This window comes from Lineus longissimus, chromosome 15 (assembly GCF_910592395.1).
Source record: "Lineus longissimus chromosome 15, tnLinLong1.2, whole genome shotgun sequence".
Classification (NCBI taxonomy): Eukaryota; Metazoa; Nemertea; class Pilidiophora; order Heteronemertea; family Lineidae; genus Lineus; species Lineus longissimus.
This window is the reverse complement of record NC_088322.1, coordinates 9,850,856-9,864,669: the sequence shown is the minus strand read 5'-3', so window position 1 is coordinate 9,864,669 and position 13,814 is coordinate 9,850,856. Positions and strand designations below refer to the sequence as shown.

General features: G+C 40.7%; 1 protein-coding gene across 3 annotated transcripts; it reads left to right on the top strand.

Moving 5' to 3' along the window:
• Positions 1-194: 194 nt before the first annotated feature.
• LOC135499765 (involucrin-like) lies at positions 195-12,809 on the top strand. 3 transcript variants are annotated; one of them, XM_064790712.1, is made up of 13 exons: positions 195-311; positions 2,391-2,540; positions 6,003-6,095; positions 6,404-6,649; positions 7,895-8,015; positions 8,287-8,348; positions 8,765-8,862; positions 9,358-9,510; positions 10,018-10,121; positions 10,526-10,597; positions 10,839-10,928; positions 11,528-11,737; positions 12,075-12,809. In XM_064790712.1, exons 2-13 carry the CDS (start codon positions 2,395-2,397, stop codon positions 12,273-12,275), a joined length of 1,596 nt encoding a protein of 531 aa, XP_064646782.1. In that variant the 5' UTR covers positions 195-311; positions 2,391-2,394; the 3' UTR covers positions 12,276-12,809. The 3 variants fall into 3 exon arrangements, with proteins under 3 accessions (XP_064646782.1, XP_064646784.1, XP_064646785.1); XM_064790715.1 differs by lacking the exons at positions 195-311; positions 2,391-2,540 and adding exons at positions 4,847-4,865; positions 5,646-5,716; XM_064790714.1 differs by lacking the exons at positions 195-311; positions 2,391-2,540 and adding an exon at positions 4,792-5,716.
• Positions 12,810-13,814: the final 1,005 nt, after the last annotated feature.

The following is a 13,814-nucleotide window of genomic DNA, read 5'->3' as shown; positions in this document are numbered from 1 at the left end:
CATATTGGCGGTAAATTTGAAAAAGTGACCACCATGGATTGGGCACCCCGAAAAGCTCTTCCCACTACCCATGGACTACCCACTCCCCACCCACTGCTCCAGTTGGTTATACAATGACGTCACTCCGATACCTCTGCCAGCTGGTTATTAGTTTATTCGTTTCACCTATTGTCACCACGCGTCGCCACTGCATAGCGTGATTGGAAACCAAAATGGAGTAATGGTCAGATATTTTGGAGTTTTGATGACAACTTTCTGTGATTATTCGTGCTACGAGTTGAATTCGACAAAAATCAAGTAAATTGAGAATGGTGAGTGTTGTTGCCATCCATTCTGTTGTATGGGAATTGTAGATTTCGAGCTGATCGTTGAGTTTTGGAGCTTTTGTGGAGGTGAAACATTGTATCTGCTTAGATCACATTTATGATATCATGTACATCATGTACGTACACCGTTTTACAAAGTGACACACTGTATCTGGCTGTTTTGGGTGAGAGACTGGATCTATATTTGGTCACACACTGGATTTATATTGAGTGACAGAAAGTTTTATACCGTTCATGACACATGGCTGGGTTACTATCATCCATTCAATGTATTGCCGTGGGTGACAGTAACACTTGGTCTATTGGATGACACATTAGATTGGCTCTCGCACTAGATCTGTAATTGGTGACATGCTTGATCTATGGGTGCAATATTACAAGTCATGAACGCCAAAAAATTGGGTGAAGGTGCTGAAGTTATATGAGTTAGGCCTATCAGTCAATGTAATAAACCGTATACGACACGCCATTGTAATTGTTAAAAGCCTGAAACCCCCCATGGCACAGGCCAATATGGGCCCAATCCCCATTCAGGTCAACAATCTGATCTTACAATAATTTGCAGAAACCTGTGGAGATTGTCTGAAGGTCAAGTCACCTATTATTCATCGGGAGGGGTATGGCAGTCGCTCATTTGTGACCAATTAAACGATATCATAGGGCGAATGTGAAATTATTTGTTAACTTTCCTTTGGTAAGCGTTCTAAAGGAGTGAGGATGTTTTTATGTTCATAGACCACAGGTGTCGCAACTGAGCTGAATATCTATCGCACTATAGCATAATGATTGAACTTTCTAACAGCATGATCAGGGCAACCTCAAGAAAATTGATGAGCTGTCATTCTGTACTTGAGAACCAATAAAATCAACCACGCCAGCTGATCTCTCTCTATAAGTTGAATCAACATAATTTTGAATTTGGCCAGATCAGCTAAAGCCAAATTGTGACAAACCACCTAATATTCTTCTGAATAGTGATCGGAGAGAACCTCTGTGTATTCTGGCATCTCTATTGGACCAATTGATATACTTTTTATGCACGCATACAGCACGCCACAGCTAGGTCCGAGTCTGTGGACAAGTGGTTGGTTTAATTTGTCTCTTCAATATTGCTCCTTTTATATTGCATTAGATTTTCATTGCAATTCAATCTATTCAAGGTATAGCCCATTTGAACCTGCCTGTGCCACGGGTACAATGCTAGTAACTTTTAATCTACTTGATCTTGCCCATGGCTCAGGTTAATAGGCCTACTTCCATTAACACGCACACACAAATTAGCATAGAGAGCAGTAGTTTAAAATAGGAAGTAGACACACTTTGTTTGTTGTTAAACTTTATCGCATTAAAAAAGAATATGCCTTTGTCAGTGCTTGGTTCACCTTACATTGCTAATAAAACAACTCATACATTTGCTAAAAAAGGCTGGAGTAAGGGCCCTATTGTTGTGTGTTTTAGGTCTTAAAAAAGAGTCTTAAAGTTTGCTTGTAAACAGACAGCCCTGCATGTTTAATTCGTTCATAAATTTAAAAATCTTTTAAGAAAGAAAACATTCACTCACTGAGTAACAGTTGTACAGTTAAGCTTAGCATCCACAGTAGAACCTCTCTATTGAGGACACCCTCGGGACTGACAAGTGCTGATCCTCGATAGAGAGGTGTCCTGATCAGATAGGTCAAATTGAATGGAAACAACCTATTTGGGACCGAAACTGGTGTCCTTAATAGAGAGGGTGTCCTTGATAGAGAGGTGTCTGCTAACAGAGGTTGTACTTCATTTGATACCTCGCAATTCAATATGGTTTTTAGCATATTGCCAGAACTTTTTTTGTTTGCTAATCTGATCATTCTTAAGCAGGAATGTTATTGTAAAATGTTGTCATTATGCATGTTATATAATCTGCCATCAAAACCCTCACAAAAAAATTTTATAAAAAACCCTTTCAAAATTTTTTTTATTGTAAAAGTTTTTTGAAAAAGTTGCTAGAAAGATAAAGCATGAGATTCACCACTTTCCTGTAAATCAGACTATACGACAGTGTCTAATTTTCATCAATCGTTTCAGGACTATGCCGACCATGATGGATAGATACGCCGAGATGAGGGGCAAGGTGTCTGAAGCCTGGTCGCCTACGACGTCTGGGTACGACAGTCGGACAATCACCCCCTCCCCTTCCTCCATTCGCCGTGATAAGAAGAAGCTGAGCCGGCCAAAGTAAGTCATGGTTCTGTGGTACTGGTCAAAAGTAACCTTGCTTATCACTGAACAGGTTGCAACAGTCTGCACTCTACCCTTCACTATCCTCATCCAATGAGAACAGACTAAACTCATGCTGCCTTAAGTAACTTATGAGGATTCTATGGTACTGGTCAAAAGTAACATCCCCAGTCCTGATTAGAGAGGTCCAATCATGAAAGTGACCAATTTTGGACCAAAATCGGTGTCCTCAATAGAGAGTGTGTCCTGCTTATAGAGGTGTCAGCTTAGAGAGGTCCTGCTGTCGAGTAATTGATCCCTGTAAAGATTTGAGATCATCTGGACTAAGATTCTTTTTTACAGAGGCTTTGAAATAATCCTAGTTCACCTATCTCCCTTGAGATGGCAGCTCTATTGATCGCTGCTAGGCATAATTTTGCGTGACTGGTATGTGTATTATTGTCAATATTTATCAAAGGGTATATTTTCTATAAGCTCATTATATATCTTACCGGCTATCAATATTTCTCAATGCGGTTGGTCGCTATACCTATGTCTAGGTATAGCGAAGTAAAGAAACTTTTCTTTTCACTCTAGCTCAGTGATTGGCAATCAATAATGTCTGTATTTAAAAAGTGCCATGTTCTTTGAACTTCATATACATGTACTGTAAATCCCTTCAATTTTGTGGGTCTAAACAAAGATATCTACCACTAAATTTCTGTGACAGGATTAACTTTCCAATGAAAAAAAATAGTCATGGTGGTTTCCAGGTGACACCTGGAAACCACCATGACTATACACCTAGAAACCACCATGACAATTTTTTTTCATTGGAAAGTCAATCCTGTCACGGAACGTGATGAAGAAGAAGAGTTAAGGCAGGTTCATGATTAACTTTGATCACCGAGCGTTATGAAAATATTCCTCGTGCTTGAATTTTGCTGATTTACTGGAAACTAAAGTAAAGACACCTATTGGTGACTTCTTGCAACTTAAGCTGGCCCACCTGGGCTGGCTCCTGCTGAAGGATAGAAGTGAAAAGGTCAATTTACTTTAGTTTAGTAAGTAAACGTTACCCCCTGATGTACTGGAAACTAAAGTAAAGACACCTATTGGTGACTTCTTGCAACTTAGACTGGCCCACCTGGGCTGGCTCCTGCTGAAGTGTAGAAGTGAAAAGGTCAATTTACTTTAGTTTAGTAAGTAAACGTTACCCCCTGAGTACTAAACTACCCCCTATTGAGTAAACTGGTCAAGTTTGCAAACTTCTGTCAAAAGGTTTAGCAAAATCACGGAAACAATCTGTCACTAGTTTTTTTTGTGGCTATATTTTCTGTTAATTTCAAACACATTTCAAGCTTGGTACACGTAACGGTATAATAGCCAGGACATTGCAAGGTAGTGGCTGCATGGCTGCGATCTTGTGTCATGCGGCATTCAGAACACAGATATTTTCCAAAATATCGAATTAGGTAAGTTTTTGCTGAATTGGATTGTGTAGTCCCTTTTAAAATGACATTTGTCGCCACCATATTGATACAGTCCAAATCACAAATTTGATAAAGAATGTTTGTAGCTTTTTAAGAAACATATCAAATCATCTTTCTGAATTTTTCAATCAAGGTAAAAAGAAGTATTTTTGTGCCAATGACGTCATTAGTGTTGGCTAGTATAGAGGTTGCTCCTTCAGTTTTTCCTAAACTGACCACAGTTGTTGGAGTGTCATGGGTCAAATGCTTTTTTTAAGATGTGTTTACTTTAGAATAGGCATACATTTGACTGTATGATTTATGCCTATACCAGGCCATAACATACAAACAAAACCCATTTTACAATGTTCTAAATCCGAAGTCAAACATCTTTTTATGATCTCTATTTATCTTTTCAACATGATATTATGCGTTGATAAATACAAGCTATTCATGAGAATGTGAAAGGAAATTCAGTCGGAGTTTCTCACTTTGCAAAGACATACATGAGATAGGCCTATAGTGAGAGTGATAGTGGCTGATAGACTGGTTGTTGTCCCTCCCACTGAATGAGTGAAAATACTTTGAAAACTTCTGTCAGATTCTTGAAACATGTTTATATGGCAATAATTGCGCCTTAGCAAATGTTCAATGTTCAATGTTCAAATCTACTTGAATTATGGTTTATAACACATTGAGATATAGACTTGGATTCGATACAACATATTTGGAGAAGGGAGGGAGTGAACCTGCTTCTTGTAAGAGCCTGAATATCAGACACCTTTATTAGCTTACGCCCGTTATAGGTCAACAGATAATGTTGTATCAAAATGAAAAAATCAAACACATCTGATAAAGCTGGTTGTGATTGGTATAGTGGAAACATTTTTTAAAAAGAACTTCTACATGGCAACGTCACCATTTACGTGTTTGTTGTTGACGAAATTGATTGGAGCCGCCACGATTGGTTTCAGGAAAATCAATACCCATCTATAAATCATGATTAGTCGATTTTAACGGATTCGTACAAATGTAGAAATGACAATATTGCCAGATCTTTTGTGCGGGGATTGTTCCTTGTTTTGTGCATAGCGTATTGGATTCCAGGATTTAGTGGTTGGATTCAGCTTATTGGATATAGGGCCTACTGTTTGGAAAGAAAAGAAATGTCAAATGGACTTTGATCCATTGTTTCATCCCAATTCTCGAAAATCACAAATTCTCATCGTGGATATTTCTACCTTTTCTGGATTTACCATCTGTCTGATTAAAACTATTTTGATTGTGTCCCTGTTCTTTGCAAAATAGTTGTTGGATTTTATGGATTGTAAGTTGATTGGATACGCTGCAGCGAGTTGTGATGTACCCGCTTCTCTTGGAAACATTTCTATGAGGTCTGAGCATATTTTGAGATAGTTTTGCTGTGTGAATTTTGGTTTGTGGTATTCGGATTGATATTGATACTGATAGGAAGGACATCGTCCCACTTGATGCCAAACCCTGGTGTCACTATTCTACAATACCCACGTCTCAATGTGCTTAACCTACTTCTTTAAGCGTTCTGTTGGTTTGATTTTGTAACGTTTGAGTCAAATTTGGATTTAATTTCTCTGTGTGTCTTCTCCTTTTCGGGTGGAACTTGCTGTGCCAGACACTTGCGGAACAATGGGAAAGAACGATCTTGATGGAGACCGGTAGCAGGAATACTGTAATAATGCTACTGTAAGCTATCATAGAATCATAGTTTGGCTAATGAAGCTACACCTGAAAAATGGAGACGTTATTTACCCGTTGCTAAAATTGTATAACGCCATGGTTACAATATATCACTGTGCCTTGTTTTGGTAGCAGTGGTTATTGTCAGCCAACTGTAATTGGTTGTCTCACCAAACACGGCTCGGGTTGAGCTGTCGTTTTGGCCCAAACCTCAGCTAGGCATCTCTGGACATAACCTTCCCTAAATTCCCCCCAGCTCTTCCAGCCAACTCACAATGCCGTCTTTTTTTAGATCAACTCCGACGCACCTCCGTTACCAGTCTAGTGAAAAACATGTCGAAATAGACCGGCCTGCATCAGTACCCCCTGCCAGTGCTAACCCAGAGTAAGTAGGGAGAAATTCCATGAAACCCTTTACAGAGGAGTGTCTCGAGATTATGCTGGCCGGCACTACACAGGTGTATAGAGGGTAGCTCTGGGTTGTGTCAGAAAACGTACACAAACATTCTACTAACTGAAAAGTGTGCATTTACCAGGTATATCTTTTTGCACTCTCTAAGATATGACACCATTGTGCAGTTATGAGCCTGTCAAAATGAAATCTGAATTGATGTTTGATCCGCCCATAATTTTAAAGCAGACTTCCTTAGGCCCACTGTGTAGCGTGCAGATAATTATTGAGGCCTTTTTCAGCTGTGACCGAGTTTATCAAGTTGAACATGAGCCAGTGCGAAAACACAGCTTCGAGAATCATCTAAGTGTCAAACGACAGAGGTCGCCACCCTGGCAGAAACAATTGGATCAGAGCCCTGCGATGGCGTTCAGCATGGGCAATGGTTACACTCTGTATAAGAGTAAAGAGAAGCTTAACATGCACGTCAAGATGGACACTGTTCTTGAGGCACCTGCACTGGAGATCACAACACATCACCATCAGAGGTAAGTCACGAGGATGCCACTTTTAGGCAACATGTTCTGTATTCTTGGTTTAAGAGAATGAGTCACTAACATTTATGGTATGGTAGGGTGCAGGTCTAGATAAAAATTTTAATAGAATTGAGACAAAGGAAAACGTGTCGTCATTACAAAGCACTTTTCATGACCTTCATGCTGTTAATTCAGGCTTCAATTGAGGACAGAGTACTGTACTACCTAAGCGAACACCTGTCTACTAAGGACATCCTTTGTATTTTAAGGACACTGGATTTGTTCCTGAATTGGTCCTTTTTATTCAATTTGACCTTTATAATCAGGACACCTCTCAATTAAGGAAGGCATTTGTCATTCCCAAAGCTGTCCCTAATGGCGAGGTTCTACTAATGCTGAATATTTGTGCCTGCATACAATGTACATGGACTTTTCTTTATCCCTGCACGTTATATCGTTCAGAAAACGACCCGCCCTAAAGCTCCCCTGTGTAAGGAGAATGAAGCTTCACAGCTGGCACACGCTCAGTAACGTGCCGATACCTAGACGACCAAAAACCATGCCACATATGGCAGATTATACACTGGCTACGTTGCCAAAACTAGAGCAGTAAGGAGTGTGTCGATTGCATCAGTTTCTGTGGATCTTTATGTTCATCTATTTTGCAATTGATTTATTCACATGCTTTTTTCCTGGGCTGCATGACAACTTGAATCCTTTTTTCTTGCACTTGTTTGTGCCAAATTTTTTTGAATCTCTATTCTTTTGTCAATAATTTTTTGGGTGATTTGTGAGATATCTTGTCTTCAGTAGATGAGTGGTACGAAAAGAAAGATATTCAACATTTGCGTCATACACATTTGCATCATGATAGTTAAATAAGATACAAATTTTGCGAGTATTTTTTGGAATCTTCAGCTTTTATGCCAAGGAGAGACAAAGTACAGCAGTATATATCTTTAGTTTTTAGGCGGGATACATATTTTGAGACGTGCATGCTCTCTCACTGATGTGTAAAACATCAAAAGTGCAAGCTAAATGTTACAGATCTGGGCCCAATGGCACAGTCATTGGGTGATATGAATAAAGACTAGGAAATGCTTTTACTTAAAACTTCACGTACATTAACACTAGGCATTTCTGTACAAAATAGAAGTAAAAGCATTTACTAGTGTTTATTCATATCATCCATTAGGTGGTTGTCTCTAACACTGATCAAGCAACGGATAAATCACACTTCTCACTTCGATGTTTCAGGAAAAAGACTGGTCTTGATCCAGCAATAGAGGCACTGATCCACCAGCTTCAAGAACAAATCAACGATCTGCAGTATTTCCTGGAGGAGGAGCGACTCAACCACCGGGACACTGTGAGAAATGTAGGTGGGGTAGAGCACTGACTTGAGAAAGACATCATGGCTGCTGTCGTCATCGTCATGTCGTCATCATTGTCATCATCATCCTTATCACTTGTTGCTTCAAATCGGTCGTCTCCATTTGGTTTGACTTCTGCAGACTATACTCGGGCCCAGCTCTCTATTCAAAAGTACCACATGGCTATTCTTTGGCCCAAGGCAGCTGTAGAGCCGTGTGCAAACAAATTTCAAGCTCCTTGAGGGTAGTTCTTATTTGTCAACTGTTTGATTCCAGGCAGAGGAAGCCATGCGGAGGAAAGTGGAGGAGTTACTACGGCAACAGGACAACATAGTCAGGTGGGTCAGCTGAGCAGTGTCTAGTGCTGCCTCCTCTTGTGGAGTTCAGAAACTATGAAGTGAAATAAAGGAGAGGATAATTCGCTCATAAGTGAATCATTCATGAATGATAAGCTTGGCAGGCTTCTGGTCCTGAAGATAATACCGTTATGACTGATGTGCAGGTGTCAGATCCACTTCTACAGTATCGTGAAAGATACATCGTTTTGCAACATTCTGAATATTGAACATGTTACCAGTTATGAAAAATATGAGGGGCAAAAGTGACTTTTGAATAAAAGTTTTTTCTAAGTTCAAATGTATCTCAACCCTGGCAAACAATCCTGGCAAAATTACAATATTGTAGAAATTAGGGCAAATTATAATTGCACGATTTTTTGTGGACCACCCTGTATAATTTTTAAACACCATTCCAGACAACTTGAAGCAGACCATGCACATGACCTTGACCTTCTAAGAGAAGAACAACTGAAAGCTTTACAGGAACAAAAGGAGGAAGCAGATGCTCGTGTGGGTCAGTATGTTTATATTTTTTGTGGCGATTGCACAGAATCGGCGAGAGATATGCCAAAGATACCGAGTGCATGGGTTCATTCTAAATAAATAAATATAGAGTTGAGCGTCAACTGGGACAGTAGTACCTCTCTACTCGAGACTGACAAGTGCTGTCCTTAATAGAGAGGTGTCCTGACTAGAGAGGTCAAATTGATTGGATACAACCAATTTGGGACCACACATACTGTCCTTAATTCAGAGGGTGTCCTTAATAGAGATACATCCACTGAGGGAGGTTCCACTGTTCTGTGCAATTGTGATGTAAGTACATGTAGGAGGAAACCGGAGACCCCGTGGGAAACCTACGCTGTTGTGGCGAGTTACCCTCTTTATCCCATGAGTGTAGTGGGACCAACCGAGAATTGAAACCAGGACCTCGGAGGTGACGGGCGCTGATGTATTCACTCAGTGCTACTCCGACAGCCCTCCGTTCAAAATTGTCATCTTGTTTTAGCCAAAATGAAGAGCGAGATAGAATTCCTCCAGGGAGCATTCGAATCATACAAGAGTACGCTCCACCAGGAGATGAACGATGATTTCAATAAAAAGATTGAGAAGTTGAAGTCGGACCAAGAGGAGGACACGGATAAACAACTACAACAGCTCAGTAAGTATCTATCGTCTTCTGCGCTCCCAATCTTAGATGCGCTGTCCTGTTCTGTTGACAAGTGGGGTTGTCTGTCTTAATTTATCCTGTTACTTGCATGTAGGCTGACTTGATGTTGGTTCTGGAGGGCCACTACTAATTAATTGCCCAGTATTGCCTGCTAGTTACAAGATCTGTTATGGAACGGCTCTGTCTTTGACCTTGAAACGATGCCCTTCAGCGGGCGAAGTTGCCCAAGTTGGGAAATATGGGAATTTCATTAAAAGAAAGTGGTTAAAGGGTTTAAAGTTAAGCTGCATGCAACGTAATTAACAGCAGAGCAGGCCAGAGATAATCAGGTTCATTAGTTCATTTGTTTTGTTGTCTTGCTGAGAAAGACTTGGACACAATTGTGAATCTGTTGAGATTAGAACCAGTAACCTCCTGGTTATGCTAAAGTCACCAGACCAACAGTTAACGGTATTATATGGTTTGTTGTGACTGCAAGAGCGTCGTATTTTCTTACAGAACAGCGCATGATCATGGAGAGGAATGCGGAGAAGTCGGCCATTAGTAAAGAAAATCAGAAACAGATGCAACTGTTATCGCGAGATCACAAGAAAGAATTAGATGTGAGTTTTTAAGGCCATGTGACAGGAAATAGAACTCGCATCCTCAGAGGTGACAAGCTGTTAGTCACTTCCATGTCTTGTGTGGTAGCAGGGCCTAACCAGTGGAGAAGAAGAGGAGTGGCCAGGGTATTGCTGCCAAAATGAAGGAAGTCCACTCGGCAAATGGCTCTTTAGCTGACCACTTAACAGATGTTATTATAAAGTGCCCATGTACTCAGCAGATACCACTTGTAAATGGCCTTTTGCCTCTCGGGGGCCCAGTGAGGCCATCTCCAGTCCAAGTCAAGTTGAGTCTACCGTACATATGTAAGAGGGTAAAAACCCCTTCTCCTGAAAAGTCTCCGGTGTTCCCCTCTCTCTGCTTTGTTGACAATATTCCAATGATGTTGCTCGATCTTTTTCAGGCTCTTATTCGTCGGTTTGCCTCAGCCAGTCAGGATTTAGAAAAGTTGAAAGCCATTGAAAAGGAATTTGCTGTAAGTATTAAAAAAACCAGGTTTGAATCAAAGGTTGGTTCGTCACGTGGCACATCATCTATATGTCTCTATGACGTGCATAAAACGTCATACCCTGCTAAAATTCTAATTAAAATGTCTACATGGACGGTAGACATTTCTTTCTTTAGAGAGGATGGAGAGGAAAATTGACTGGGTACATACAATCGACTCCTGGGAAAGATGAAATTGGTTTGTAAGTTATAACTGTCCACTATTCCAGGAACTGAAAGAGGAACACAAACAACTCTACCAAGAAAATGCCAAAGTTCGCGACCAGCTCAAGATGGCAACACTGGAACTCTCTGATGCTGTAAGTTGCCACACCATGTCACGCAAGCTTGTCATGCTGCGGTTTATTTCCTTCCTCTGCAAGCGGCCAAAACAAAACAATTCTGGTCCAGCTTGGCTTGCACCAGCCTTCTCAGTATTTGACTTAAGGTTTTGTTTGGATTTATAGTAGAGAGGTTCTAGTTTTGATATGAGAATGAGAACAAGAACTTTTTGATGGCATTTTTACGTCATGCTGCCTGCTGTCAGAAATGCCATGAAGTGGTGTCTCTCTCTGATGTCTTGTGTGCCTAGAAACAACTTGATGACGTCAACCAGAGACAAAAGCACCTCGTCCTGGATCAAAGTTTAAACCTCTCTTATATATGAGAAATTAAGAACGGAACTGGAGGTGACATGCAGTCACAACCCATTCATTTGACTCCACCCCAGTCTGGCTAAATATGCTTAGTTAGTTGCTGATTTGCAAAATTGAAAACAACATAAGCAGCACACAACGAATTCAGTTTGAGCAGACATTTTGTTATAAGAATGAGGTCTTTGGAGTTTAAGTTTAGTCCCTGACATCAGGGCCGCTGGTTGCGATGCCGCAAAAGTAAACACACAACCGTCTATTTTCAGAAAATAAAGATCCTCGAGTTCGAGGAAAATTTCCAGGACAAAGTGCAACAGGTGGATGATAAGTACAAGGAGCAGATCCACGGGTTGATGAGCCAAAATACCGAGCTACGGAGAGTCTATATGAAGAAGTGTGAGGAACTGGTGGAGGAGAAAAATGTCACCCAGAAGACGATAGACACAAAGGTTGAGTCGGCAAAGGATGTGATGCAGGTAAGTTCTGGCTGTACAATGAATAAATTTGTTCATATCATTATACCTAATCCTTCTGATTTTCTATTTGTGACCCTTCTGGGTCTGAACCTCTGCTCACAACTGACGGTGCTAGTGTATAGTTGCAATAACAATTGCTTGTATCATTTTACCGACATCCACCTTGGGTGGAGGCATACCTGTATGTACAGTAATCATTGAGTTTACAAAACAGAACTGGTTGTCTACAACTAAGCCCATGGGTCACTCCCACTGAAAACTTAAGAGCATGTTATGCCAAACTGGTTGTGAAACGTTGCATTCATCGTGGAATTGATCATGTCATGTATCTTTTCAGGCCATTATCAACACGAGGCGGAGGGCTAACGTCAGTATGGCAGCAGCGGGGCCAGAGTGGGACAATGTACGAAAAGCACCAAAAGATCGGCCTAGTAGCGCGCCGATGACTCAGACAGAAACAAAATTGGCATTACTCAGTGCTGGAGAGGCGGATAAAACAGACAGAACGATATCACGTGCGAACACCCTAGTGCTTTGAGAGACAATTCACAATGTCCCGAAGTATTTGGCCATTGATATTTCCCTTGTTTGCACTCAATTCAGAATGTCCCAAACTTTCAGATTGTGCGTTTGGACCTGCTGAAATAAACTCTGATACAGTGAGAGACAATTGAAGACAAAGTTTCTGGCCATTGTTTTCTTTCTCTTTCCACAACAACTTTGGATTGTGACTTTTGACAAGTTCCACTGCTCTCATACCTCGTTGAACGAGAGGTGATACCTGACTGTGGCGACAGGCCTGTGTAGTGACAAAAGGTTGAGGAGATCGTAAATTGTTTCTCCTATGATTACAGTGATATGCTAGGGTATTCAATTTCATAACTTAGATAATGTTAGAACCCCCTGCCCTATTTCAGACAATTTTATCATGATCTCATACAATTAGATGATGTATTTTCAGCCAGTTCCGTCCATTAATTTGTCCTGAGTAACATTTTCCAGTATTGTATGCATGTATATAATGGAGCTCCCGATGTACTGTTGTACAAAATAGATTGCAAATAAAACCTAATTTTATATAATATTATCTTTTGTTCAACTTGTTGGTCTGCCCTGGTGATTTCTGTGTTACAACTGAGAAGCTGTCTTGGCTATCAGAATCATGCCTACATCATCAATTCTGTCATGACATTGGGGCAGTTGCGACTGTTTCAACTGATAACTGCTGGTTCAGAGACAAGGTCACAATTATGATCGGATAGGCCTACCAAGGAAATTATCACCAGCTCACAGAGCCATTTCAGAGACTTGTGCAACACTGTTCGACACACTGCGATAACCAGCGATAACTGGATGGCCACACTGTGATAAGCAGCTGGCAGAATGTTGGAGGATGTCGTGATCATACATCCATTCAATACGTGACCATTTCTCAGGCGTTGAAACATCTTTGAGCTTCAAACGAAATCGTATCTTCGAACGCCTCACGCAAGACTCCACACGTTTCGAGGACTCAAAGTCACTCTCAGTTGGATTCATGAAACTAAATGCATCGTTAGCCGTTGCCATGGAAATAACAATTGCAGAGCCGTTATGAGCACGGACCCCGTCGGATCAGCGAAGTATCTATGATTACCGATTGGTCGCTTCTTCTGTTTTGACTTAAGTGAAATAGACGAGGATTTCATACAAGGGCATGTCATGATGTCAATGTTTTTCTTCAAAGAAGCCAGCATTAACTTGCCTTCTATGGGAATAATTTAATCCGATTTTCTCACATTTCTTCGAAGAAACAATATTTTAGTGGAGCAAAAGCAGCGCTCAAGAAGCGGCTGGAAAAACCACCCACCTTATTATTGACTTTATTTATTGGGTAAGTTTTGCCAGTGATATTTATTCAAACGGACTTCGGCATCGTGAACACACTAGAGAGGTTTATAGTTCAGACTCGAGAACGAGAACGAAAAAGAGGTCGCATTTTGGTGACGGATTTCGCGTTGACTGTTGTCAAAAAGCCATGAAACCGTGTGACTTTCATGTCTGCTACGCATAAGAACAAAAGTACAAAACAGTCGAC